The sequence below is a fragment of the Coturnix japonica genome, chromosome 1 (assembly GCF_054131305.1).
Source record: "Coturnix japonica strain WE chromosome 1, WE-NBRP24, whole genome shotgun sequence".
NCBI classification, from domain to species: Eukaryota; Metazoa; Chordata; class Aves; order Galliformes; family Phasianidae; genus Coturnix; species Coturnix japonica.
The window spans coordinates 25,653,509-25,680,261 of NC_140663.1; the positions used below are offsets into that span (position 1 = coordinate 25,653,509).

The 26,753-nt window shown below is 35.6% G+C and overlaps 1 protein-coding gene across 50 annotated transcripts in view; it reads left to right on the forward strand.

The window, feature by feature from the left end:
* NRCAM (neuronal cell adhesion molecule) overlaps positions 1–25,432 on the forward strand; it is a 133,567-nt gene extending 108,135 nt beyond the window's left edge. For 15 of the 50 annotated variants that reach the window (XM_085534893.1, XM_085534587.1, XM_085534665.1 and 12 more), the window contains 7 exons: positions 5,679–5,744; positions 6,247–6,372; positions 7,466–7,618; positions 12,803–12,934; positions 14,482–14,560; positions 16,371–20,350; positions 24,216–25,432. In XM_085534893.1, coding sequence (XP_085391019.1) covers positions 5,679–5,744; positions 6,247–6,372; positions 7,466–7,618; positions 12,803–12,934; positions 14,482–14,560; positions 16,371–18,195 — 2,381 coding nt within the window. In that variant the 3' untranslated portion in view covers positions 18,196–20,350; positions 24,216–25,432. Of the gene's footprint in view, positions 1–5,678; positions 5,745–6,246; positions 6,373–7,465; positions 7,619–12,802; positions 12,935–14,481; positions 14,561–16,370; positions 20,351–23,597; positions 23,656–24,215 lie in introns of all 50 variants that reach the window. The other 35 variants (XM_085535381.1, XM_085535516.1, XM_085535456.1 and 32 more) reach the window with 9 other exon arrangements.
* Positions 25,433–26,753: the final 1,321 nt, after the last annotated feature.

Here is a 26,753-nt window from a genome sequence, read left to right on the forward strand (position 1 = left end):
AAAATATTTCTGTCTAAAAAAAAATAAAAAATAAAGGGAATACAGAATGCTTATTAATACCTTTCATCTGCTTATTTTGCCACAGAGTTCCAGGGGAATTCATTAGCTTTGCTTCAGCGAAGTCTAATTATTTCTGAACACTTAGCAGATGTATCTCGCGGTCATAAATATTCAGGGTCCAGGTGCACTAGCACTGATGAGCTGGAGTAGAAAAAAACAGCACATCTACAAAGGAGATTTTTACTGCTTGTGCCCTGTGCATTTTTTGTTTTAAGAAAGTAGGTGCTCTCTCTTTCTCACTGGTGATTAATGCTATCCATTTGACCACGTTTATTTCATTTACAACCAACTATGCACAGGATACAAATGAGTGACAATACTTTCTGTGCACTTCTCAGTTCAAGCATCAGATTGAATATAGAGGCAGGTGACTTCCTGTTCTCTTAGGTTCACAAATCTTGTGAGAGAATGCTTGAAGTGAGTGGAACGTAGCACGATCCTTATTCTTGGATTCAGTAATACTCGGTTCTTTATAATGCTATTCTTCTGTCAAACAAGGTATTCTTAACTCAATTTTTATGAATAAGGTGTTTGTACACCTATGTGTCATCACAGGGGTGTCATTAACACATAAAAACATCCGTGTTTCAGATTCTCAGACCATAAAAATCCCAAGTCAAAATCTCTATGAAAATTTATATCATTTTTTACAAACTTGGAAGAGACAGCAATAATTGTTTTATGTATATTTCCTTTCCACTTGTTGATTAGGCGTTTTAACAATGATATGACTATGAAAATAGCCACTCATTCATTTCATTCAGTCAGTATGGAAAAGTCAGACTATGTTTATATGCATGCAGTTGTGCATTTATATATTGCACGTATACATGTATATATAAATGCTTTCTAATATCAGATGCACTTCTGGTAGGTTATGGAGTAGATTTATTTTAACGACAATTCTTTATTACTGTTTTTCAGTCTAGTTATAGCTTGGAGGCAGCACAGTTTGGAACAATGAAACTGGCTTGTAGTCCTGGACACAGCCACAGAAATGTAAATTAAGTTCTCATTATTTATAGCTGAGCACAAAAACTCATGCAAGGAAAAATAGATTCTCTGTGTGAAATTGCAGTCTAATTATAGCTGTTCCACCGTCTGTGGCTATCAGAAAGCATCTTATTTGTATGATCAGCTGGAGCAGCTCACATTTCAGAGCTGTCATCTCAGATTCTCCAAAAACTTAAGCAGATGGCTTTGTTCAGTTTCATGCTGTTTATGGTTTCAAAGTTTTCACATATCCCTGTTGCATCTAAGTCTCACAATTGCAAAGAAAACTTCAGAACTGCAAACAGGACAGAGCTAAAGCCATAACATCTGTTAGGATATCTGAGTTGCACCAGCTTTGAGATAAATGTTCTCAGTGGTTACTCACATTAACACGATTAACTGTTTCACTGTTAGGAAGGAAAAAGAGGATCAAATTAGCAAGATCAAGTGCCAAATTATTTGATCCTGTCTGTGGGTGGATTTGGAAAACAGAAATCCTCTGCCCACACAAGAAATAGTGAATTTTTACTCCTCCATTAAGTGAAGAAGGGCCTATTAGTAGATACAGTTCTTACTGATGGGTTTCACAGCCAAGCCAAGGAGAATGTGAAATATAGGTATTGTCAAATGTTTTCTCATCTATCAAAAAGAGCATCTCAACTTTTCATTTTGAATCGAGTTACCAGAAAAAATGCATTCAGTCTTTCAATTTGAACACTTCTAACATGGAAGTTGAGAAAACAGTAGGTCCCAGATTCAGACAGCCTAAATTGCAAGGAGAATTTTGAACTGTGTGTTTTCTACTGGGCAGCTGCCCCAGCTGGTCAGTCAGAGGCATTGGACACAAGGTCCTAGAGGGATTCAAAATGTCTAAACCTGGAAGATGTGTACAGTGTGGGACTTATTTCACTTCTCAGAGTATAGGTATTGTGTGGTGGAAAATAATGCTACAGTAATTCTAAGGATTCAGGGATATTACTGTAGACCTGAAATGTATTTGCTGTCTTTTGCAATCTTTCTAGACAGTCGGGGCCCTTTATTGCACTGTAGTCATTTATCATTAAAAAGAAAAAAAACAACAAACAAAACTGCTTACATCTCCCCTTTCAACATTTGTCTAATCTGAGTTTATCTGACTGTAATGACTGTGCTAGTGTTAAGTGTTTTAAAGTATTTTCTAGATTGGCAAGTTTTAAAACAAGCCCTTTTACCTTTTCCCCATAAGTTAACATAACGATTTCAGAAGAAAAGAAAAAAGGTCAAAGATAAGAGATGGGATAAAGGAATATTTTAATTTTTCTGATTCATTTACTGAACAGATAAGTACATAACACTGTAGCAAATGGGAGGCAATATAGAGAAGAATTTGTCTCCTAGCAATGAAGGCACCATCCTAATCAGAATGTTTATTGGACAAATAGTGTCATTGCATCAAACAGAGAAAATCCCAGGGATCTTAGTGAATTACAAGGCCTGAAGTTTTATTCTCCTCTAAAGGGAAACTTAACAAGGAGATTTGTGTCACTATTGCAGAAGCTCAGATGAGTAAATCATTAAAGAGATTATTTTATTGTGAATAAGCAAGCTACTGTGTTGTACAATTTATACTCAATAAGGTTTGTGCTGCCTTTTTTCCTTGTTAATAGTGCAGTACTATGTGTGGCATTTTTAATCAATTTATGGCATTACAAAGAAAGATTGTTTATCTTTTTAGTAAATTATTCTAAGTGTGTGTCTGAAAACTGCCTAAAACACCACACATTATACCAAGTGTTACGTAAGCAGTGACCATTGGTGTTGCCATCTGTTAGTTGGCATCTACATCTAACAACACATGAGGTATGAGAGGAAATTAGGAAATAAGAACCTGATTAGCTATAAAATATATAAAATAGAAGCAGCTGGAATCCTTCCCACCATCTTCCATGAGAAATTTTAAATAAATGGACTATGCAGGAAGGAAAAGAGAATAAGTTAACATGAGTTAACTGCTGGTTAACATGAGCAGTCAGAGGGACTCGTTATGTTGTTTGCCAAAGTGTAGGGAGTCTCACCGTGTAATTACACGCTTGTGTCAACATTTAGCAAGGCTTCTTGTTTCACTTTTCAGTTTCTCTTTAGTACAGTTCACATCTTTAACTTAAAAGCAAATTATTGTGCTCTGTGTGCGCACAGGCATTGATAACTGGCAGTCCTGAACTGCAGCAAAAGTGAACTTTCTTTGAAATGAATGCTTCCTGTTAATGTGGTGCTTCTGTCTGGTCTGCCTTCTTTATATGAACTTTGCATCTCAAGAATTACTGATTGAAATACTTTTGTGAAAGGAAGAAAACAAGTAGAGCCTCTGAGTCTGAAACTTTTCTTCTAAGTCTCTAGTTTGTAATTCTTTAGTCTAGGCTAGAAATCATTCTCAGCTGGGCTTATATCTGATGTATGTTTAGAAGATAGGATCTTCTCAATTTTCTTTGTTCCATAAAAAATGCTGTTGTTTAACTCATTTTCCCTGCCCGCTGTCTGTTTTATCTCCCTTTTTGAATCATTTCTCATCATGTTTCTATATTTTTCCATAACAAATTCAAGCTCTTTTTTCTCTTCACATGATTTACAGTGTTTTTGTATGGCTTTTTAAGCCACTCTCTGTGGCCTGCTCCATGGTACATACAGGTGATTCTTTTATTTTAGACTGCTAAACAGTACTACTGTATTGTCCTCTTATAAGTATACCATGAAAGATGCCTACGCTATGGGTACTAGAGTAGAGAAAACAATGATTGTTTCAATGTAAAAATTCCTGCAGATACCTTCAGCTTTGTAGACCTAAGAGGAAGTCTATTCATGCTTGAGGTTTATCAGTGAAACTATTTTGTGCATTTCTTCTTTGTCTTTTGTATGTCTTACACTGTATGAAGCTGCCTGCAATGGCTTGAATAGCCTCAGAAGTGACTAATGCCTGTCGCTCAGTGCCAGAAATGGAATTCACTCCTTTTGTTATACTAAGGCTTGAATTTCCTATTCTAAAAGTTGTAGGTTAAAAAGCAAATAAAAGCAAACCCCTTATGTACTTGTCTTACAGCTTCTGAAAGAATCTGTCACCCTTTTTCTTCACCTTTTCTTGTGTGTTTGTGTCAGGGGAACATCCTTCGAGTTTAGTTTTCACTTTGTATGTGCATTTCAATTAATTCTTTGTGACACATTGCTTGATTGCTCTTCCATTTTGATGAGTCCTCACATGCGTTTTTATCACATATCAGCCATTTCTTCCAGGAAATCTAGTGAATCCTGTGAAACTTCCTAAAGTTTAATCACCTGGGAGATTATTTAATTTACTTTTCTGATAAACTAAATCTTCAGAGACAGTATCTATTCTGTTGTTAAGATCCTTTCTTATCTCTTATCACAAATTACTAAATTCCATTAAGTTTGCAGTCCGAGGTTAACTGTGTTGTTTGGATGAACTCTGTTTCAGGAAGGCTGTAAGATTAAATACCTCTTTCAAAATAAAGAAACAATAACAGCAACAAAAAACCCACATTAGTACTAATTTGAAAGGACGAGTAAGCATTACTTTGAGCCTATGCCTTTCTCAACATTGGAAATTACTTGAATGCCATATTTCACTACAGGAGTGAAGTAGTACTCAGAGAGGCTGGCAAATATTTGCATTAAATAGTGGGGTTAAAATAGATCAGTTGAACAGAGGAATCGAACAAGAGAAAACAAATTAAGTATGTGAACAAAATCTTTGCAGCAACTTCTTGAGAGTGGGCACGTTTTATTTTCTGGTACAGATGAAGTCACTGGAATTCGGCCACTTTTGTCTTTCATGAGACTAAGATTTTCTCTGTAGTGTTTCATGGTATTTTCAGAATTATTTTTTTATGCTGTTTCTGATAGGAAAAAAAAATAATCTAGCAGGATCAAAATGTTAGTGGAAAACAGAATAAGGCATTTTCATTGAAGAGTAATTTCATGCCACTGAGGACCATCTCCTTTGGTTTTGCACTAAACTATTTTAATATATTTTTATTGGTATTATGCAAATGAAAATACTTATGTCCCTTTGTAATGAGTGTAATTAGAAAAGAAAAAAATTAAGTTACAAGCAAAGATGTGACTAATTAGAAGATGCTGAAGAGAAACATATTTCTTTTCACAGATGTGGGGTTTGCACGTGTCTGTGCAGAGTACTATTGTCCAATAGTACTTTTATTATTTTATTTGTCCAATAAAATGCTGTATTTTAACCTGCACAGCTTCTTGAATTAGCATTCCAGTGACTGAGTCCTTCACACCAGAATATTTTGATATTTGCTTTCCAGTATGTAATGGTTTGATGTCTGAAGGTGCAGTGAATCCTTAATGGCAAGGAAGGTGATTTTAGAAATGTTCCATAAAAGTGAGGGTCTCAGCACAATCATTCTTCCATTTGTTTTCAAATACGTGCATATCACTTAGCCATTTCATATTTTAACAAGTAAAACTAATCAAATCCTGCATGAGTGTAAAGTGTGCATGTGTTATTCATTTAACAGGTAAGGTTTTACTGTGTTATTTAAATGTTTCTTTCTGATGTGAAGTGTTTTTACTGTTTATTTTTTTCTTTCCTACTCCCTCTGATGGTGAAGGATACTCAGAAATCCTTTTTGCAACCTCCCCAGTCATGCATACTGTCCGTCCAACTTTCTATAAGGGTATTGTGTTCCTTTCTTATCATTATCAATGCAATAAAGAAAAAGTCCTATGAAGGGTTTGCAGTTGAGGCATTTATGGTCAGTTCTGTGACAAGCAGAGTAAAGGGAGGTGTGTGCCACTTTCCTGCCTCCATTCTCTCCTACCATTTCCTGTTACCCCGACAATGTTCCTGCTTTTCAACTGTCTGCATTTTTCTTCTTGGTGAATAGAAATAGTGTTCTCTGAGACTTTGGCAATTAGGTATTTTAAAGTGTTTGGTACTGCTCACAAGAGTATATGGATTTTACTTTCTAATTTCAGTGTAGTAACTACCTAGGATTCAATTATCATGCATGCTATTTAGTTGCTAATTTCCAATAATGGAAGCAATGACAAGTGTACTGTACTTTCCCTGTATGTGATATAAATCAGCATAGTAACTTCTTAAAATATTTTATTTTTATTTTTAATGTATGAAGTCACAATTTCATATTCTGCTTTGTTTTTCTATTGTATATTCAGTGCAACCACTTTATCCAAGGATCAGAAATGTTACAACAGCTGCTGCTGAGACCTATGCCAATATCAGTTGGGAGTATGAGGGACCAGATCATGCCAACTTTTATGTTGAATATGGTGTAGCAGGCAGTAAGAAGTCATTTCATTAAATTACGTTAAGTGTTCAGATATACTTTCAAAGATTTTTAAGTGGTCCTAAATGGACCCAGTATCAAAGATAGCTCCTAAATGTTTAGAATTTTTGTGTTTTGTTTTGTTTTTTAACTGGATCGGGAGCTCAAATAATTTTCATTAGAGATAATATCAACATGTAGTAGTTTTTTTGGTGATTAGACAGAAAATCAGCCTTTGTTCCTTTGTATTATCTTATAAATTATTGTGAACGCAAACTTCTAAGAAAGGAGATTGCTTGAAATTGGTTATGATGCAGTAATTAGATGTGTGAAAGTATGAATTTGTACATTAAAATGGGATGTAACTGTTCTCCTAAGTTATGTCCAATTCAGGAAAAAAAATAAAAAAATTTAAAAAATCAATAAAAACAGTCTTCTTTGTTAAATTAAAGCTTAAGACAAGGTATCTACCAACTTGCATGCTTTTCTTGGCATAAAATAGGTTTTAATCTTTGAGAATGCTTCTAACGATTGAAATACAGATAATTGCCTAATAAAACAAGATATTTCTATTCAATTACTCTGTCCTTCTGAAGTTACGACTAAAGGTGATCAATCTGAAAATAAGAATATAAATACATCTTTCTGGATATTACCCCAAGAAGTAGCTAAGACTACTGGGAAAATAAGATAATGATCAGAAAGTATGGTCTGTTCAGAATACGGCATAAAACTTCTGTGCTAAAGTAAATGTTAACTGAAGCTACAGAAGTGTAATCTAATTAAATGATTAAAATCTATTTTAATGTGCTTTATAATTGCAAGTTCAATAGGCCTTTAAAGAAAATAAATGAAAATATTTCTATAGTACAGTGGAACAAAAGTTTAAAATAGCTTCATAATTAACTTACAGTGTCTTAGTTCATATATTGCATGCAATATATTATTTGAAGTCATAATTTTATGCAGTTTTACTACCTTCTGACATAATTTTTGTCAGCCAGTCCATAGCTTAGTCAAGTAACTGTTTATAGTATTATGTCTAGAAACTTTCAGTAACACATAGAAAATTAAGATTCCAATATGTTGTTTTCCTAAAATTTTTGTAGGCAAAGAAGATTGGAAAAAAGAAATTGTAAATGGTTCTCGAAGCTTCTTTGTGTTAAAGGGTTTAACACCAGGAACAGCATATAAAGTCCGAGTTGGTGCTGAGGGCCTGTCTGGTTTTAGGAGTTCAGAGGATCTGTTTGAGACAGGTCCAGGTGAGGCACACCGTACCAATTCTGTATCATAGTCAGAATTTCAATAGACCACATGCTGAAACGTTGAACTGCTTCTAGCTAAGACATGTTGTAGCTAGCATCTTTGTTTGTTCTTTTCTTTAGAGCAATATTGAATTGTTTTTTAAACTCCTATATGTGCTAGCACATTTCATATGTAGATTATGAATGTTTTCATCCTTTCAGTTCACTGTACTCTCTGCTCTTTATATTAGAGACAAGATATTGTTCACACTCCATCTGTGTGCTGTGCACTGTAGATGACCTATTCCATTTATTTCTAATTAATATTACTAGACTGTTGTATTTAAATAATGTGTACATTACTATATACTTTTAAATCTAACAATTTGCATATCAGATTTAATACCAAAAAAAAAGAGTTAAAATGAATGTTTAATCAGAAGTGAATAATTCGATGTTTTATATAATTGAAACTGCTCTTATGAGATTTTTACTTACAAATTTTTGTTTTCCCATTTTATACTAGTTTTATAAATATTTTGATTTTGGAAACTGTGTTTTGTGAGTCAGTAAAACTACTTAAGTTCCATATCATTATAGTGGAAGTCATTGAAGAGGAGTGCAGTGGTAATTTATTCATAAGCAAATCAGTAATGCTTGTTCATTTCACTTGGAGGAGAAGCTCTGTGGGAAGTTTTTTTTATGTTAATGCTGAATATGTTGTCGTCACAGCATGTTCTCGGTCAGCTATTATTATTTATTTGTATTTGCTGCTCATTCCAAGCATTTTGATCCATGCACAGTTATTTAACTGTAGCATCGCCAGTTCCAGACTGTTATGATTTAAGAAAGTAGTTTAAATATGACAATATGTTTGAACAATATGTAATAATTACGAGTCAACAAAGTAAATAATGAATATACCAGTCTGAATTTGAACGCTTTCTGAAATCATATACTTTTTTTTTTTTTTTTTTTTGCTATGTTTTGTTCAATTTCTGTTCACAGTTTATTATGTTACAGGAAAGCTTTGAAAATACAGTGCTGAATAATAGTGCCAAACAAATATGTATGGGCTAAGCAGAGAGTTTATTTGTGCCAGGGACAACAACTGGTATAAATGGCAATGGGCAGAATTTTATGCAAATACACAAAAAACAAAGCCTGAAGCAGCAGTAAAGAAGGGATCGAGCCTGCAGTGTAACTTAAAGCAAGCAGAATGGAAACCTCCCCAGAAGCATCTTTTTGAACAAGTCATACTGAACTAGTATATAAGGGATTCTGTACATAACTGTGAGTGAACCTTGGCTCATGTCTAAGGAAGAAGGGGATTTAAAGGGAGTTTAAAGACATTGTTTTATGCATATACTGCACTGTTTGTGATTCTTGATTTACTGTTTTACATAGCAAGAAGAAAAGATTATCAGAAGTAGTCAGTATGGATGTACCAAAGAGAAACTATGCTTGACCAATCTAATCTTCTATGATGTCAAGACTGGAGGGATGAGCAGTGTATGTTATCTACATTGACTTCAGCAAGTCTTTTGGCATTGTCACCCTAAACTTCCTTGTGGGTTAGTTCAGTAAGTATGGGATAGATGAGTAGACAGTGAGATGAGCTGAGAACTGGCTGACTAAAAGTGTTCAGTAGGTTGCAGTCTGCAGCAGAGTCTAGTTAGAGAGCCCTCTATGTAGGCTATAGCTAGTGGTGATCCCCAAGAGTCAGTACTAGGTCCATTCTTGTTCAACATCTTAATCAATGAAGTGGATGAAGGAACAGAGTTACAGCACCCTTAGCAAGGTTGCTGACAATGCAAAGCTGGGAGCAGTGATTAACACACCAGAAGGCTATGCTGTCATTCAGCAAGACCTGAACAGGAAGGAGAGTTGGGTGGAGGGGTGTGTTATGAAGTTCAACAAGGGCAAGTGCAGTCTTAAACCTGGGGATGAATAACTGCATGCATCAATACAGGTTAGGGGCTGACCTGCTGTAAAGTTGCTCTGCAGAGAAGGACCTGGATGTCCTGGTGAGCAATAGGTTGACTATGAGCCAGCAGTGCATCCTTGTGACTGAGAAGGCCAGTGGTATCCTGGGCTGCATGAAAAAGGGCATGGCCTGCAGGTTTGAGGGAGGTGAACCTTCTCCTCTACTCTGACCTGATGAGGCCTGGAGTACTGTGTCCAGTTCTGGACTCCTCAATTCAAGAAAGACAGGGATCTCATAGAAAGGGGGTTCACAAAGATGATTAAAAGGACTTAGTCTCCCTTATGAGGGAAGTCTGAGGGGTGTGCAACTTGGAAAAGACTGAGGGTATGTTATCAGTGCTTATAAATATTGAATGGAAAGGTATCAAGAAGATGGGGCCAGGCTCTTTTCAGTGTGCCCAGTGGCAACAGACACAAACTGGCATACAAGAAATTCCGTGTGAACGTAAGAAAGAACTTCTTTACTTTGGCAGAGCACTAGAACAGGCTGCCCAGAGAAGTGGTGGAACCTTCTTCTCTGGAGGTATTCAAAAGCCACCTACTCTAGGGAACCTGCTTTAGCAGGAGATTGGACTCAATGATCATCTCTATAATTCTGTGATTCTGTGTGATTTCTTGAAGAAAAAATGTATGTCACACTATCTTTAATCTAGATCATACTTTTAAACATTGCAAACAGTTAAGTACATAGCAAGAAAAATATTGGAGTATGGAATGCTTCCTTAATTAGTAAAACAACTGCAATATTTGGCATATTGCCACATTTAATTTTTTAGTAAGTTTTCCTACAGAACACCTTCATAGTGCATGTTTTGTCTTTTTAAGCATACCAGTAGTGTACTGCATTCACATCTGCATTATCAGTTCAGCAGCACTAAATGCCTTTCTGCCTGTGGCAGATAGTTTCTTAGAGTTCATAGGAAATTCTGTGCCATTTTTGAAGTTGCTCTGAGGTCCAGAAACATTTTCTTACTGGATATACAGTAAGTTAAAGAGTACAGGAAGCTGCATAAGTAAGTTTTCATCTATGCTTTTTCCCATCTATCGTAAATATTTTTATGCATGAGTTGTTTTGCTTGTTGCTTTTTTTTTATTACATTTGAATGTTAAATGTGCTTTCGCATTTTGCTACAGTATTTATTATACAACCTTTAATGCCTTATTATAAATGCATATGTAAAACACTCCAAATAATTTTGACCTCAGTAAGAAAACAAAATTTATATTACTTCAATTTGCAATTCAGAGGAAGATTGCCTTTGTCATTTTGTTTAAGATTGTCTTTTGTATTGATATTTATATATTTACAGTATATAGGGTATAAATATGTATATATACAAAGGCTGTGTGTATATGTCTATATACATGACTTTCAAACATGTTAATGTAAAAATGGTTAAAATAATACTCGGGTACTTACAGTCTTCATTCAGCCTGTGGAAGACCCTCGGGGACCATATGTTGCTGATATTTCCAAGCTCGCTGTCTTAGCCTCTCTTAACTAACAAACACTGAGACATGGGCTTGAATTCTGACCTGTAATTGTAATATTTTATTGTTAGTGTGCTTGCCAGTCCAGCACAGTCTCTTGTCAGCTCATCTGCCAAGCAAGAATGCAGTATTGCTCAAAGGATCAAGCATGGACTTCTTAACAGTTCATATTTTCCATGGTTTGTAAGGAGAAGAGAGTGTGTGCTATATGTATCACATGGACTCGTGGTTCAGTGAGTTTGGTCAGTCAGTGCTTCATTGAAAACAGACTCTCTGTAATGTGTCCTTATGAGCTTTCTCTTAAAGACATCTTCTCACAGAGAGGTGGAAATGGGATTCTAAGGCTTTCACATTTCTGTTTTTAAAGCTATCTGTGCATTATGCCCTCCACTTCACAAGAAGCAAGCCCATGGATATTATTGAGTGGATATGGGTGAATTTTTGTGCCATGGGAGCTGGGATACTGAACAAATAAGTCTTTGTAGAACATCTCTATTGGAAGGGACTCATAGGGATCAAGCCCAGCTCCCTAGTACAATCTGATCATAGTGCAAAGTGTCTTCTAAGATGAGATCTATTGTTCTTTAAAAAATTGGCTTTAATTCACGAAGTCAGTAAAAAAATAATACTGAAACAAAATACTATGTGAGCTGTGCATAGGAAACCTTTGCATGTGACTTTCCTCATTCGTGTGGAAAGATGATCTTTGTTTATGTCTCTCAAGACAGAGATGACAATCCATAGAGTTTCAAACTGTTGGGTTTGAGGCTTGGAGAAGAATAAATTAGTAAGGGTTCAGTGAATGTCCATCTACTTCACCTTCTTCTGTCCATAACTCACATTTCCTGCTTCTCTCAACCTTCCCACTTTATCCCAACAGCAGATCCTAAGGTCAGTCACTGGCCAGTGTATTTCCAAATAGGAGACTAGAAAACAAGGTTATCCAAGAAAATCCTCCTACTATGTCAGAGATTAATTGGAAGGTTCCAGCCTCCAAACCACAGATGATTTCTTTCCTCACTTGTGACTGTAGTGTTTCCTTATGGTTTATATTGTTTTCCAAATAGAATCAGCATTTGGACAGAAACAGTGTAGAGAAAAAGCTTCCCAATTGCCTTGTGTTAAGTTCTCACTAATGCTAAATTATGGCAATCGTGACAAATTTTAGGATGCTGTACACATTTGAGGAGAGGAAGAACACATTATGCTTAATAAGGCTTTAAAGGATGCTTCATTGTTGATTTTTAGTTGAAATTGAATGTTATGGTCTTGAATGACCCATATGTTTCTGTTTCTGTCTAATAGGTGTGCAGTAGGTAATGAGTATTGTCTTTTTATTCATTCCAATAATGCACTCTAAGTGTTTGTGTGAATTACAATTTGCAATTTCATTTCAGTAGTTCAATTAACATAAAACGATTGAAAATAGGTCTGAAATTTGTGAAAAGCAAAACAGTATGTGAACACGTTTTGCAAAATAGTTGCTAAGTCTAAATGTTGAAAAAGGTCAGCAGAATTCTTATATATTAAAAAATAAGTTCTGGGCGCTCTTCCTTGTAAGCATTTTAAATAATAAAAATATTCATCAAATAAAATATCACTGATTTTCTTAATACTATTTTTTCCTTAACTAATAAGTGATGTATACCAACTATTATTTAATTTAATTAACATAGAATTTTAATGCAGGTAAACTTCTCACAATGTTTTTTTTTTGTTCTCCAGCAATGGCAAGTCGGCAGGTAGACATTGCTACTCAAGGGTGGTTCATTGGACTTATGTGTGCTGTTGCACTTCTTATCTTGATATTACTGATTGTTTGCTTCATAAGGAGAAATAAAGGTGGCAAATATCCAGGTATGACATGTAACAATAAAAGTAAAATTTATCTACTGGTGATCAATCCATTTAAGACAGATATCAGGTTACATTTGCTGCTAATTTATACACAATTGCATTGTATTTGTGAGAAATCAGTCCTAGTGTTTGGTAGGCTCATTGGGAGGAATCTGCCTACTGGTAGAAAACTTCTGTCCCTAAGAAGAGGTATCTCCCTCATCCTTAGAGGACTGATTCTATTACCCTACAGTAACAGAGGGTTGAGCTTTCTTTGGGATACTTGGCCATCCTGCCAGAGCTGCACACCCCAAGTTTAGTCTTTTAAGTCAATTGAAAGAGCTGATTTAAAACTCTTATTAGCTTTTTACTGCCTTAATTTTAGCATGTCTTCAGATTACGAATGGCTATTAAAAAGTAGTCAATTGTTTTAATATGAAGTTATAGCAGCCAGATTAATTTCAAGGTGTTATGAATTATCATGAGGAATGATTCATACCATCTTAATTAACAGTGTATAAACTGATGATGTACAAATTAAGTGTGGAAATGACCGAGATAAAAGATAAGAGATAATATATTGGATTATATAACTGTATTTGCTGAACACGGTAATAAAAATATCAAAATAAAAGTATCAAAATAAATATAATAATGATAATAATAATAAAAATAGTAAAAATATTAAAAAAAAAAAAAAAAGGAAATGAAATGAAAAGACAAAGAGAACCATGAAGAATATAATTTTTGACCAGTATTTTATTTTACTCTGACAACAATCTTAATTTATGGGAATTTGTTTTCTGCAAATACTTATCTTCTCAGATACTGGCAGGTTTCTGTGCTACATAGTTGCATGCAGACAAATTACATGCAAAAATTAACACAAGACATAAGCATTCTTACTAGTAAATGAAAACTGTAACAGAGATGTGCAAGAGATAAGTCTGTGTTAAATTCTGGTTCTGTTTTATGTGTTTTTGCTTTGCTTTTGATCATTTCATAGAAAGGAAAGAAAAAGAAATAATGAACAGACCAAGCCTATTCTTTTCTAATATTAATATTTTTGAAAAGATGTTTAAAATCTCCTAGAGACTACTCCAGTACCTTTACTGCATTGTTAGGGCGTGACATGGAAGCAGAAGGAGACAAGCAGTGAATACAAGTGAATTTTATTCAATTTCATCAGTCAATATGGGAGAAATATCAAGAGGCAATATGGAATGTGGATATTCAGATTTCAGTAAACAATGGCTCTGCTAATAACACTAGAACATGAAATATTTCAGTATTTTTTTAAACAAATACTTATATTAAAATGTGAGAAAGGAGAAGTTTTATTAGTGCAAGATTGACACAGTGTTTTGTACTTGAATTAAGATAAAATTCTGTAATTAACAGATCTTTTCCTTCAGAAGAAGACATATAGCAGTCTAAGGCTTCAGTTCAATACATTATTTTTATTCAAACCATATTCTAGGCAAATCTGATCAGTTGGAGAAGTTAAGGTCTTAAAGGTTTCTAGCCTTGCATTTTAATGATAAAAAATATTATTTCAAACATTTCAGTGAAGGAAAAGGAGGATGCACATGCTGATCCAGAGATACAGCCTATGAAGGAAGATGATGGAACGTTTGGTGAATACAGGTGAGCACCTGATGTGGTTTGTTCTGTTTACTCTTTGTATCACGTGTACTTTAGGTAATATCACACTTGCAATTTCAAAACTAACTTTATTTCAGTGTTGAGAAAGATTCTGCTTCTGTTGTTCTGTAGAACTATAGAGAGCATTTCAACTATGCTATAAGAAAAAAATTCTGAGATTAACTAATTGAGAGTAATTAGAAAAAGCCACTGTTGCAAGCTGAAATCCAGATTCAAACACAGTTGTCTCAAAGGGAGGAATCTTTTTTTATAAACCCATGTTTCAGGTATTTAGAATATCAGATACAGTGTGCCTTCACCCTTTTAGTTAGGGTACATTTGATGTTATGTCTTTTGAAAATACGTTTCTAATTGAAGTTTCATAACGATGGTCTTGTGTTCCACTGACTGGAAAACAAATGCATTTAAAATGCCACTAATTGTAACACCTAATAGCAAGGCAGCAACGTTAAACAGGGAGATGAGGGAATGTCCCATGGGGAAAAACAGATCTTTCCACGTATTTCAGTGCAAGAAAAAGAGAAAGCAGCTTCAAAGCACGCAACGCGGCTCTTATTCCTGACTCTCTTCCTTCATTCTAAAAGTAGTGTAGCTGAATCTCCTGACATCACAATAAGCGTGCTTTAGCAAGTCCATTCACAGGAGTAGAGATTATGAAATAAAATAACAGCATATTATTTGGTGTTTTCGAACCACTATTTTTCAAGTAATGTTCTTAGTTTCTAAATATGTTTATGCTGTTATATTTTACTTAGGTACTGTAATGCACTTTACACTGTATTCCTGTGTTACAAATTATTGCAAAAAACCCCTTATTACTTTGAAAATTCTTAACTTACACACACTTACACACAAAGGAGAAAAAGAACACCAGTTTTTCCAAGAAAAATTGTCTTGCTTTAGCTTTCTTGTGTAAGAGAAATGTGCATATGGATCTGACTGCATTAGATTTCCAATTCTGAATATCAAAGAGCAGTTTCTGTTTGTTCTTACTTGTATTTATTTTTTAAAACCGATGCTGTTCTGTTCATAGGTTAATCGTTTTTGTGTACCATTTTATTACAGCTTTAAGTGTATATGTGCTAATCAAATTTAGCTGATAAAAGCAGTAGCATAAAACAGCATTTGGAAGCAGATGTAAATAAGTACTGTATATATTTTCCTACGCAGTCCAGTTTGCATTCTCATCACTCCTCTGCTTTTCAGTACTTGGAACTTTCAGCAGCAGAAACTGGCCCTTGTACATAATTGTACAAATTCTGTGATTTGAATAAATGTTTTTGTAGGTCTAAACTAAAATTATTGAAATCTACTTTCATGTGTGACCTGCAGCAGGGTTTGAGTTTGTCTCCATGTTGAAGAGACTTAGGTCAATCTAAAGAACCACATAGTATTTTATTAAATGATTGTATTTATATACCACTTGTCTGGTGAAAATGGACCTTTGCATGCCTAGCTTTCAGACTTGTTCATGTGCTCATCCTATTTACCATGCAAAAATTCCTTTCTAAAATGTATTTCTGTGTAATTAGTCTATGTTGGGCTTTCCTCTTTCTTCCTTAGAGACAGGGCAGCAGCAGCAACCAGTCAGATTACAGAAGATATTTTGGCACCCTCTCTGCAGCCCAGCATCCCTGCAGTCACTCAGTTCCCAGTTTGTCTGTCTCACATGGCATTGGTCACGATGCAGTGTTTTTATGAGGACAAGAGGCATAGGGTCTCCCTTGAACAAAAATGTGTTTTTTGAAAGGTTTAAAAGTCCAAGTATTTTGAACTTTTTTCATCACTTCAGGTCCATGTCTGCTTGGACAGGAAAGAAAATGGACAAGGAAAAGAAAAGAAAAGGTAGCTGTGCAAGTTCTTCTGAAGCAGACCCTGTCTTTACCAAAGCAAAGTCTGTGAGATCTGACAGATCCGACTTCTTCAAAAGGTCAGGGGATCAATATTCGAACATCAGATCAGAGACCTCCTACACCAGGAGGAAAGCTAGGCAGTCTGCAGAGCTTAGAAGGGCTAGTTCTGTCTCTGCTTCCCTCTGCCAAGAGGAAAAGAGGTACAGGCATGGCTCTAGACGTCATGCTTCTGAGCAACAGATAATGGGTTTGGATGAGGGCTCAAATTCTCAGGCAGAACATCCACCCCCTTTCCACCAACCCCTCAGCTGCAACTCAATCTGTGGCTCACTGGCAAGGCAGCATTCTTCTCTCCTGCACCGATTCAGCCAGACCCCAGACTACAGCTCAGATTCAGAAGACACTCAGAGCTCCAACCACAGGAAGGTAAGACCTTCTGCTACTACTCATTTCTCTGAGTCTGAAAAGAATTCATTAATGAAAGCTGTAATTTTGCCTGAGCTAGCTACTGTCTTAAAGGATGCACTCACAGCAGCCAGACAAAGTATAAATTCTGTGGCACAAACTAGGTCCCACTCAATAAAGCATCCCAGGATACCAGTTACAGGAGTTCCAGTGGTTCCTCTAGGGGCAGTGGGGAGCAGTTCCCAAACTTTTGAGTCTGATCAAATAGGCAGTTTAAAAGATCAAGCAACTTCTGGGAAGGAGAGAGTTGATGCTTACAAGGCTTTGGAAGTTGATTCATCCCCTGAAGATGAGGAGGTGTCATCTGAATCCCCTACAGAAGACGAAGAAGGACCAGATGCTATACGTAAGTTTGGCATGGAAAATCAGAGTTATCTGTTCAAGCACATTAAAAGAGTGTTAAAGCTGAAAACTTCCAAAGGTGAAAGCTCTTCAGAAGAAATGCCTATCTTATCTGAAGAAGGCAAGGTAGATAATGCACTTCCTATCCATTCAACAGTGGAAAATCTCATCTGTAGGATTTGGGGTAATCCTGAGGCAAAACACGAAGCCCCAGAAATCCTGCGTAAGTTGTATCCTCTGCCAGTGGATAAAGCTGCTTTGTGGGGGACCTTGCCTAAGGTAGACAGGCCATTGATTACTGCTGATCCTGTGCTTTCATTGCCTGCTAACGTAGATGCTCTCCCTAAAGATCTTACTGATAGAAAGATTGAAGAAGAAATCAAAAGATCTTTCAAGCTGGTAGCAGCCCAGCTTGGAGTGTCTATCTACTGCACTTATGCTTCTAAAGCATTACTGGTATGGCTGGAGGAAGAACAAGCCAGAGTCAAAAGAAAATGGGTCCCATCTGGTGCCATACGGAGGAAGCACAGACTGTGTAAACTTGCAGCTAATTTTATCCATGATGCAGCTGAGGATTCTCTTAGACTCACAGTTAAAAATATGGCATGCCTCACAGTAGCCTGGAGAGCTATATGGCTGCGTCCTTGGACCTCATCACTAGATCTCAGATATCAGCTGCTCTCTTTACCATACACTGGTGGCAAACTATTTGGTGAATCCTTGGTCCAGATCCTGAAGGACTTTGCAGAACACAAACAGTCCTTACATCTAATGAAAAAAAAATGCTCTTTTGGCCATTCGTTTTCTTCTCCTCACAGGTCTCAGAGTTCCTTCCGTTCTCCTCCAAAGTTTAAAGGAGGAAAGGGAAAATACAAGATCTCACAGTCTTTTCATGCCAGCTATGAAAGGACATCTCGTTTTCAAAGAGACACCAGACCATCAAGAGGAACTTTCTAAGAACAGCTAAAATTATCTTTCTTTCTCAGGAACTGGGGAAACTGAAAAATACGGAAATCTATGCTGAATAAACTTCAGTATTTCAGGGCAAGTAAGGCCAATGCTTTGAAAATGTATTATTTCAAAATAAGATTTGTATTATTAAATTAATAATACATAATAATAATAGCTAATTATGATTTCCTATAGAAGCAGATATATATTATAGGGAGGTTTTTGGCACATTCAGCTTCTAATATTCCCCAGTATTCTTGTAGTGGCTTGGACTTGTTTGAAATGTTGCAGTCTTCAATGATGTTTCTTCTTCTGAGAGCATAGTTTCTACAGAAAATAGCTTCTTTTTTTTTTTTTTTTTTTCCCATATTGATCTCATGGAGGAAAAAATAATGTTTCTGGAGTCACAGATTGACTGGATGTACAGTGTTCCTGTGATCGGTGGCATACACAGTTCCTCTAGAATTACTGCCCTACAATCCCAGTGGTTTTCGCATTTGGAAAGAAACAGTGGACAATGTTTACACCAAGAAAATGCAAGAAGAACAACAAATGCTGTAAATGTGTTTATTTAAATTTAAAAGAAAAACTATACAGAGCTCCTGTTCCAGTCACTGTAGCCCAAATTTCCGTACTGGGTCATAAATCAAGAGAGATTAGGAACAAATGGCATCTATAGACCTATCGATTCATGGGTGGGGAGAGTTTTCAGGCATACATTTCTTATTTAGCTTTATGAAAATAAAGCTTTTAGCATCTCTTCTTATATGATATCCCAGTGTATTTGTCCTCAAAGGAAGATCAAACAGGATAAGGCATATATAGTAGCAGGACTGCTAGTGTGCCTACACAGGCTATTTGCACATTTTGTTGAATTCCTTTGCCTTTTTTCTTCATCGTTTTGACACACGTAATTTTTTCTAGAAATTCCTAGCTATGCTCTGGGAGACTTTCTGGAAATGGTTGATGGAGAATTGTGAGGCCAACAGATAATGTATTAGTCTTCCTGCTTTGTCTAAATTTACTAACAATGAGGATATAGTTTGTAAATACAACAGTATTTTTTTATGCTGTTTTATTGCAGCCTAGGTTTGTTTCCAGGGGAACCTAGCAATGATTTGTGCCTCACAGTGGTTATAAGGTTGATCCTTTCTAGCACTAGAGATGATGTCAGTAGACTGCCTCTGGAGGATTCCTGTCTCTGAGTAGTCTGATTGGATTTGGCAGTGATCTTACCGTGTCCTCATTCACACATGCATTCTTTCTTTGATGGTTCTTATTTAATTCTTGAGCATCTGCCATCACCTGCTTTTTTAAATCAGTTCTTTGTTTTTTCGTTGTACAGTTTTCCTCCTGAAATAGCAAGGTAGGAAAGTTTGATTAAATTGATCTCAAGCTTGTTTTTCTTTACAACTTTTTTTCTAGGAGTAGATCAAATTCTTAGGCTAACAACTCTTTCAGCCTTTGGCCAGGAACTTAATCTTCCGTTTTTTCATCTTCTGTCATGACTGAAGATTACAGACATGCTAAAGAAAATCTGCTCAAAAAAAAAAACAACAAAAAAAAAAAAACAACCAAGATAGATGTGCCTTTGTCTTAAGTAGATTGGAAATAATACGAAGTTTTGAAATCTGAATTATTTGTGTAAGAGTATAGGGAGAAGTATAGTCTGCACAGTCTTCAGGATCTCTTATCAGTTAAGGAGTGTGAGCAGATGCCCATTAGGCATTGGATCAGAGTTTGTCCTGGAATCTACAACAAAGCCTTGGTGTAATGTACTTCTGTGCCTTTATTTGTGTGCTTATACTTAGATATTTCCGGTCTGTTGACCTGAAGGCACAAAACAAGAAATTCACTACCAACAGATTTCTTCATCATCATCCTCTTTCTGCATCCAGTATCTCAGAATGTTTTACCCGTTTTGTTTGTTTTGTGTTGCCTTTCATCTGACAGCTGTGCTATAAGGAAAAGTAGTATATTGCTAACCATATATTGAGTTGTTTTGCATGTCCATGAATGTGGCAAAGTTTAGTGGGAACTAGTTGCCTGCTGGACTGCAGAGGCATCGTAATACTGTCTTCCCCATTCTGACTGGTTGCTGCATGTACCCATATCTAAGGAAGAAAAGTTGAAAAGTTGAAAGAAGAAAGGAGATTTCAAGGTACATATTTCTTTCAATAACTCATGCCCTTGTGAAATGGAAGTACTTGTTAAAAATTGTTTGTACTTTGCATTTATACATTATTTTTACCTCCGTACTTCATCTCTCTTAATCATTGTCTGAAAATTTACTGCATGTTTCATAGAACTAAGAGGGAAAAGAAATATGTATTAGTAATCATCTCAGAAAAGTATTTAGAGTTTTAGATTCTGCCTTGCTATCAAATTCTTGTTGAAATGGCATGAAATGCCTGATACATATTGGTACATGGCAAAATGTCTGGTGCATTTCAGTGTTTATTGAGTAACTTTCATCCTTAAAAAGCTAGTAGTGTGGAAAATATCTACAAGACAACAAATCTTCATTTCATGGTCTTCTGATCTAAAGACAAAATTCAGTCACATTCTCATCTCCAGTTCCATTCCAGCCTTCTTGTCTCATTGTTAGCTGTGAGCACTGCATACATGACACGTTTCAAAATAGTTCTTAAATTTTCCATTGTAACGTCAGTTAACCCAACTTGTACTTTCTGTTTCAGTTCAGAATATTGCACTAGATTAGTTTAAAAGTCAGCAAGCAAAACCACAAACAAAAACTAAAAGAAGAAGTGATCTATGCTGGTTGCATTTTGGTCTAATTTTATGAAAAGTCATTAACAAGATTAGAAAATCTTGCAGATTCTGTATCAACATTTCTGACCTTAAAGTGTTTTTGCAATATTATATAGTCTAAAGCTGAAAGTTTCATATAACTCTTTGGACATCAATATTAATAACAAGACAACTGAGTGGCTTTTGTAGTTGGCCTCTTGGCAGCACACAGAAAACCCATTCTAATCCCCAGAGTTCCAGAGTCCCTTCTCTGTTTTGCACACCCGGGGTTGCAAAAGTGCTGTCCAAAATGTTGATGATGTCTTCACTTTTTTTTCTCTCTCTCCTCTTTCTTTTCTCTTTTATTCTCCCTTTCTTTCCTTTCCGTCCAAAACTCTGTGTTCATCTAATACAAGAGTTTTAATCCAGCTTGACAAAGAATCAAGGCCCCATTCAATGTTTCCTCTTCCTGAAAAGGAGAGGAAAGCACCTTGGTTAATCCCACTTCTTTTTTCAATGCCAGAGTTTGGGAGTACTTCTTTCTAGACTTTTCTGGCTAAAGAGGAAAGAATCCCCAGGTTCAGGCTTGATTTTACACCTGCTGTAACTGTGTTCTTATACCAGCACCCGCCTCCATGCAGGTACACACCTGGGTAAATCTGTGTTTTCTTTGTTTTTATACAGACAGTAGAATCTGTATCCTTACTAATATCTAGAAAAATTACAGACAGAATGCAACCAACTGCGTCATCATTTATTTATTGTTTAGTTTGTAAATAAATTTTGTTTCCAAACAAACAAACAAAAAACCAACAAAGATCAACACATAGGGAAAGTTTCCATACATATACTTATCAAAGATGTAAATTAAAATTGAGCTTTTTATTGGATTAGACACAAAAATGTCTGAAATGTGGATATTTTTAGTACAGTGATGGTGTATTATTTACTTACTTTATACTTCCAGCCTAGTGAATTACACTGGATAGGATCATGCTTTAGAACATTTACAGTTTCTTGTCCAGCTGGATAGGATGCAAATGCATTTTAATTTGTTTTCATGCCTACATATTACTGCATAAGCAATTGTGAAGCAATGTTCTTTACTAAATGCTATTACTAAGAAGTCTTTAAACACTGCAGGTCATTTTTCTCTGGGTGTAGGACCCGGTACCATTCAATGTGAGGGTCTAGTCTTCATTGCTTTTTGTATAGCCTGTTTTAATGACTGTTGCCCTCAAAGGAGGGCACTGAAGAAAATACTTTGCTTTCTGACTAGGAGACTTGAACTTACTTAGAATTTATAAACAGTCTGTTCTTTATTTAACCTTTTACATACAAGTGCCTTCCAAAATGATCTGTCTTTGTAATCTGCTCATGTTTTCAGTGTCATAAACATTTACGCTTTGCTGCTGAATGACTGACATTTTGGAGCAGAATTCATTTAAGTGTTAATAACCTAAATGTTTGCAGTGAGCACAGAAGATCAATCATCAGATATTTATCCTAATGCCGTGTACAAGCAATAACAAAAAACAAAGTCAAGCCAGTACAGTCAAGTGTATTTGGCCTCTGTACAGTTTAATATTGACATGAAGGTTTTCATAAGGTAAATGTTCCTACCACTTCTGTGTATACACAGAAAATCTCCTGCATGCTTAAAATAATAATAATAATAAAATGTTACATGCATATTAGAGGTGTCCTTTTTTCAGAATGTGAAAACTTGGAGTTTTCCAAAGTAAAGGATGTTGAGATAAGGAATATCAGTTGGATGGAAAGTGATGTAGTGGGTTGCTGAAATACTTCTCGATAGAGCATCGATCAGTGAACACTATAATCTGTGACCTTGTCTATGCTATAATGTTTTGATTTTTCTGGATACTCAGAGGTAGTAGAAAAAGGAAAGCAAATACATTATTGGACGATCTAAGGTATTTGTTTATAGGAATTACACAGTTAAAATAGTTTGCTGAACAGATATTCAATCTAAAAATGTGAATTTGACGTATTTTCATTTCCTCGATATTCTGTACATTTTCCTTTAGATGGAAGTCATTAAGGAGAAAAAAAATATTTGCTCTTAGGTACCTGTATAAAGTCAAATGTTTTTTTTAAGACAAAGTTTAAGGCAGTTGCACCCAGCAGTGCAGCTGCCAATAGTGTTTTTCAGTTGGAAATGGTTTGGAGCTGCTGCTGAAATCTTCCTCTTGAGACTGAAGTGCAGTGTTGAGGATTAAGAAAAGAGCCCAGCTACATCTGTTTCACAAAATGCAGGCTTGTCACCGCTACAAATTTGTTTGGGATGCTGATGGTGCTGCAGCTTTTCCACTGACTGCAGTATTCTGCTAAATAAATCTTTCATCCTTGCCTTTCTTTCCTTGCCTGTTTCCCTGCCTTTCTTTCCTTTTCCCATTGTGCTCCAAATCATCCTCATCATTGCCTGAACATGTTTTCGATTATGGATTGAGATAGGGAGATTGATCTCATAAGCAATAAAAAACCTAAGCATGCTCTTAACTGCTCATTTCTAGCTAGTGTAAGCTGAACTTGTTGATTTACCTGTATGCAGTAAACGTTTTAGCAATTTTAAAAGCAACTTATTTCTGATAAAATACTGATCACTATCAGGATATGGACTTTGCTTTTCTTCTTAGGCTATTTTCATTTGTTTCTTCTGCACCCTTTTAATGGAATATGTAGGTCTCTTGAAAGGTAAGATTAAAATTGTAAGTCTGGCCTGCATTGTGTAACAAATTATTTGAAGTGCAGCACTGTTATTTTCTTTGTACTAGTAAAGAAAATCAGTATATTCCATTTAACCGAATTCATTCTTCATTCGTGTTGAAGGAGTCAAAGAAATTAAGAAGTTTAACAGACTAACTTCACAGCACATCAGAACCTTGTTACTTTGAAGAACAAATAATTTTTTTTGGTAACTTTACAACCCCCTTTTTAATGCTTGCAGTTGCATCTAAATTGCTTCCAAGCCAAGGGCACAAATCTTACCATTGAAAAGTCATGCACGGTGAAAAAAATAAAAACAGCCACAAAAAACCCACCTTCCCCTGAAGACATTCTCTGTTTAAACCATCACTACACCATGCATTCATGTCAATTGCATCATATCAATTTGTCTCTACAATGTGTTCAGATTTACTGAAGGATTATAGAGCTGCACACATGCTTCTTATGAACTCTGCATGCATTACTGATTTTGCCTTACAAAACGGTGCATCACTTAATTCCTTTCATTTGTTTGTTTGTGTCTCCAGTGATGCAGAGGACCATAAACCTCTAAAAAAAGGAAGTCGGACACCATCAGACAGAACTGTGAAAAAAGAAGACAGTGATGATAGTTTAGTTGACTATGGAGAAGGTGTAAATGGCCAGTTCAATGAGGATGGCTCCTTTATTGGACAATACAGCGGTAAAAAAGAGAAAGAACCTGCAGAAGGAAATGAAAGTTCTGAGGCTCCTTCTCCTGTAAATGCCATGAATTCATTTGTGTAATCAAAGAACTCGATTCCCTTGTGTTTTCTGTTTGTTTGCACTTGCACATCCTCCTTCTTGTACGATGAACACGCAGGTAACAAAGCTCCTCACCTCAAAGTGTTTATGCTATGAGAACGTGCTGGTCCATACAATTAAATGGTATAATGACCAAGTGGGATGGTAATATGAATCAAGGTAAAAAATTCAAACTTTGTTTGGAACTCGGATTTTCTTACTTTTCTAAAAAAGGAACTGACACAGGAAAAAAAAAAATAGCATTGACTTACAATTTTGTTTCCTGTTGAAAATAGGGTATAATGCATGAAAAAAAAGATACTACACAATTCACAGTCTCATGATCACTATAAAAACATGGTTGGACAGTTTGTTATGCAGTCCTCAGCCAAATCCCTGGGTATGAATTCCATTTTCATTGTTAGTGTTATAGTAGTATTATATAGAACTTCAATGTCTTTGTGGACATTGTTGTGAAATTGGTGACTTAATGTCTAGCTTTCATATGTCTTTTTGCAAGACAGTTAGGAACAGTATGTACAGTATATAATTGCTAAATGATTTTAGTATGACACTTGCATTTGCTGATGCTTAATAAGGCCCTATTATCTGCTCTTTGCTCCTATTACTTTATAGCCTTTTTAATCTACCAAGTATTACAGCAGTACGGTGTTCTATTTTTTACATCAAAAAGCGTTGGATTGATTTTAGGGTATAAAAGATACGCATTGCAATGCATTTTGGAATTTGTACAGTCACTGAAAGAAAAACTTTAAAATGAGAGAAAATATTCCAGAAAATACAGGGCAAAATACATTCAGTGCCTTTATACAATATGCATTCCATAATGCACTGTACTATGAAATCAGTTGGTGCAGTAAACTGTGATTAGCGGACTACTATCATTGCCATAAATTAAAAAGTGTAAAATAAAACAGTGTTATGAAACTGTTGTGCTGAAAAGTGGGACGTTTCACATGTTTTAAGTTAAACAAATGAGAATATAGTAATAGTAATAGTAATAGTCTCGTGCGGGTTGGAAGGGACCTTAGAGAATATGAGTGTTTTTTTGTTTTTTTGTTTTTTTGGGTTTTTTTTCCTTATTAAAAAACACTTTCTAGCCAGTTTCAGCACAACAGGTTTTCATGGCCTTAGAAGATTTATTTAAAGTAAGTAGTCAAGCAACCAGAAGTAAATTTACTTCCTTACACAGCAAGCTATAAGCTCTTGTAAAACAAAGAGTTAAAAACCAAGGCAGCCAACTACACCAGCAAGAGTGCATTTCCCTCTGTGTCACGGCTCAACCAGTGCGGCAGCTTTGGAATTATCTTCACCCTGAAGCAGTGTGGGGGATGCAGCTCACAACTGCACGATTCAGTCTGACAACTGCTCCTATGGTTTAGTGGTAAAGGTTTACCATTGTCAGTTACAAAATTATTTTCTCACATACGATATCAATCAAGTGTTTACCTCCAAATATAAATTTTATAACAACCTATGGTTGAAGGAATGCTCAGTTTCATTTGCCAATAAATTGGTTTTTCATAACTTGCATCAAGTTTAATTTTAAGTAAGCTTTTTATATGTAGATATTTTGTTGAATTTGTAAATACACTTAAAATGTAGGTGCTATATGCTTCTAGGTGTTACAAACAAATAAAACAAGAACGCTTATGTTGTACTGTGTAAGAAGTACTATAGCCCATGGTGTGCATGGTATTTTAAGGCATCTACTTCAATATTATTTTGGGGGTTTTTTTTGTTTTGTTTTTGTTTTGTTTTGTTTTGTTTTTTGCTGTGACAACAAAATAGAGAACTGTTCTGCTTTCTTACTGCAGATTCCTAATTGAACCATTCAGAGCTTTCGCCGGTGCGTTACCTCAGATCATAGCACACCTTGCAGCATCCGTGTATATATTGTAGGTAAAGTACAGCTGAAGTACTCACAAGTGTATCTGTTTTAAGCTTCTTTCGCACCTTTGAGCTTTCTATTGATCCAGTTTTCTTAATGGGAACCGAAACAAGAAGTGAATTATACAAACACTGACTACAAAGCACAAAGAGAACATTTCGTAAGATTTGCCAGTGGTTTTGGTAAAAAAAAAAAAAAAGAGAATATAATTTTATTTAATTGTAGATGCTGAATGATCTGTGCATGTGGGGGTAAACATACAGGCTTACTTCTGTAATAGTGCAACAGATTTTGTATTAAAAATAAATGTGGTTTTAAAATTTCACTGTTTGTTCTGTTTACACTAGCAGTAAAGATCTCATCTGATTTACCATCTAATTAAGAATTTGAA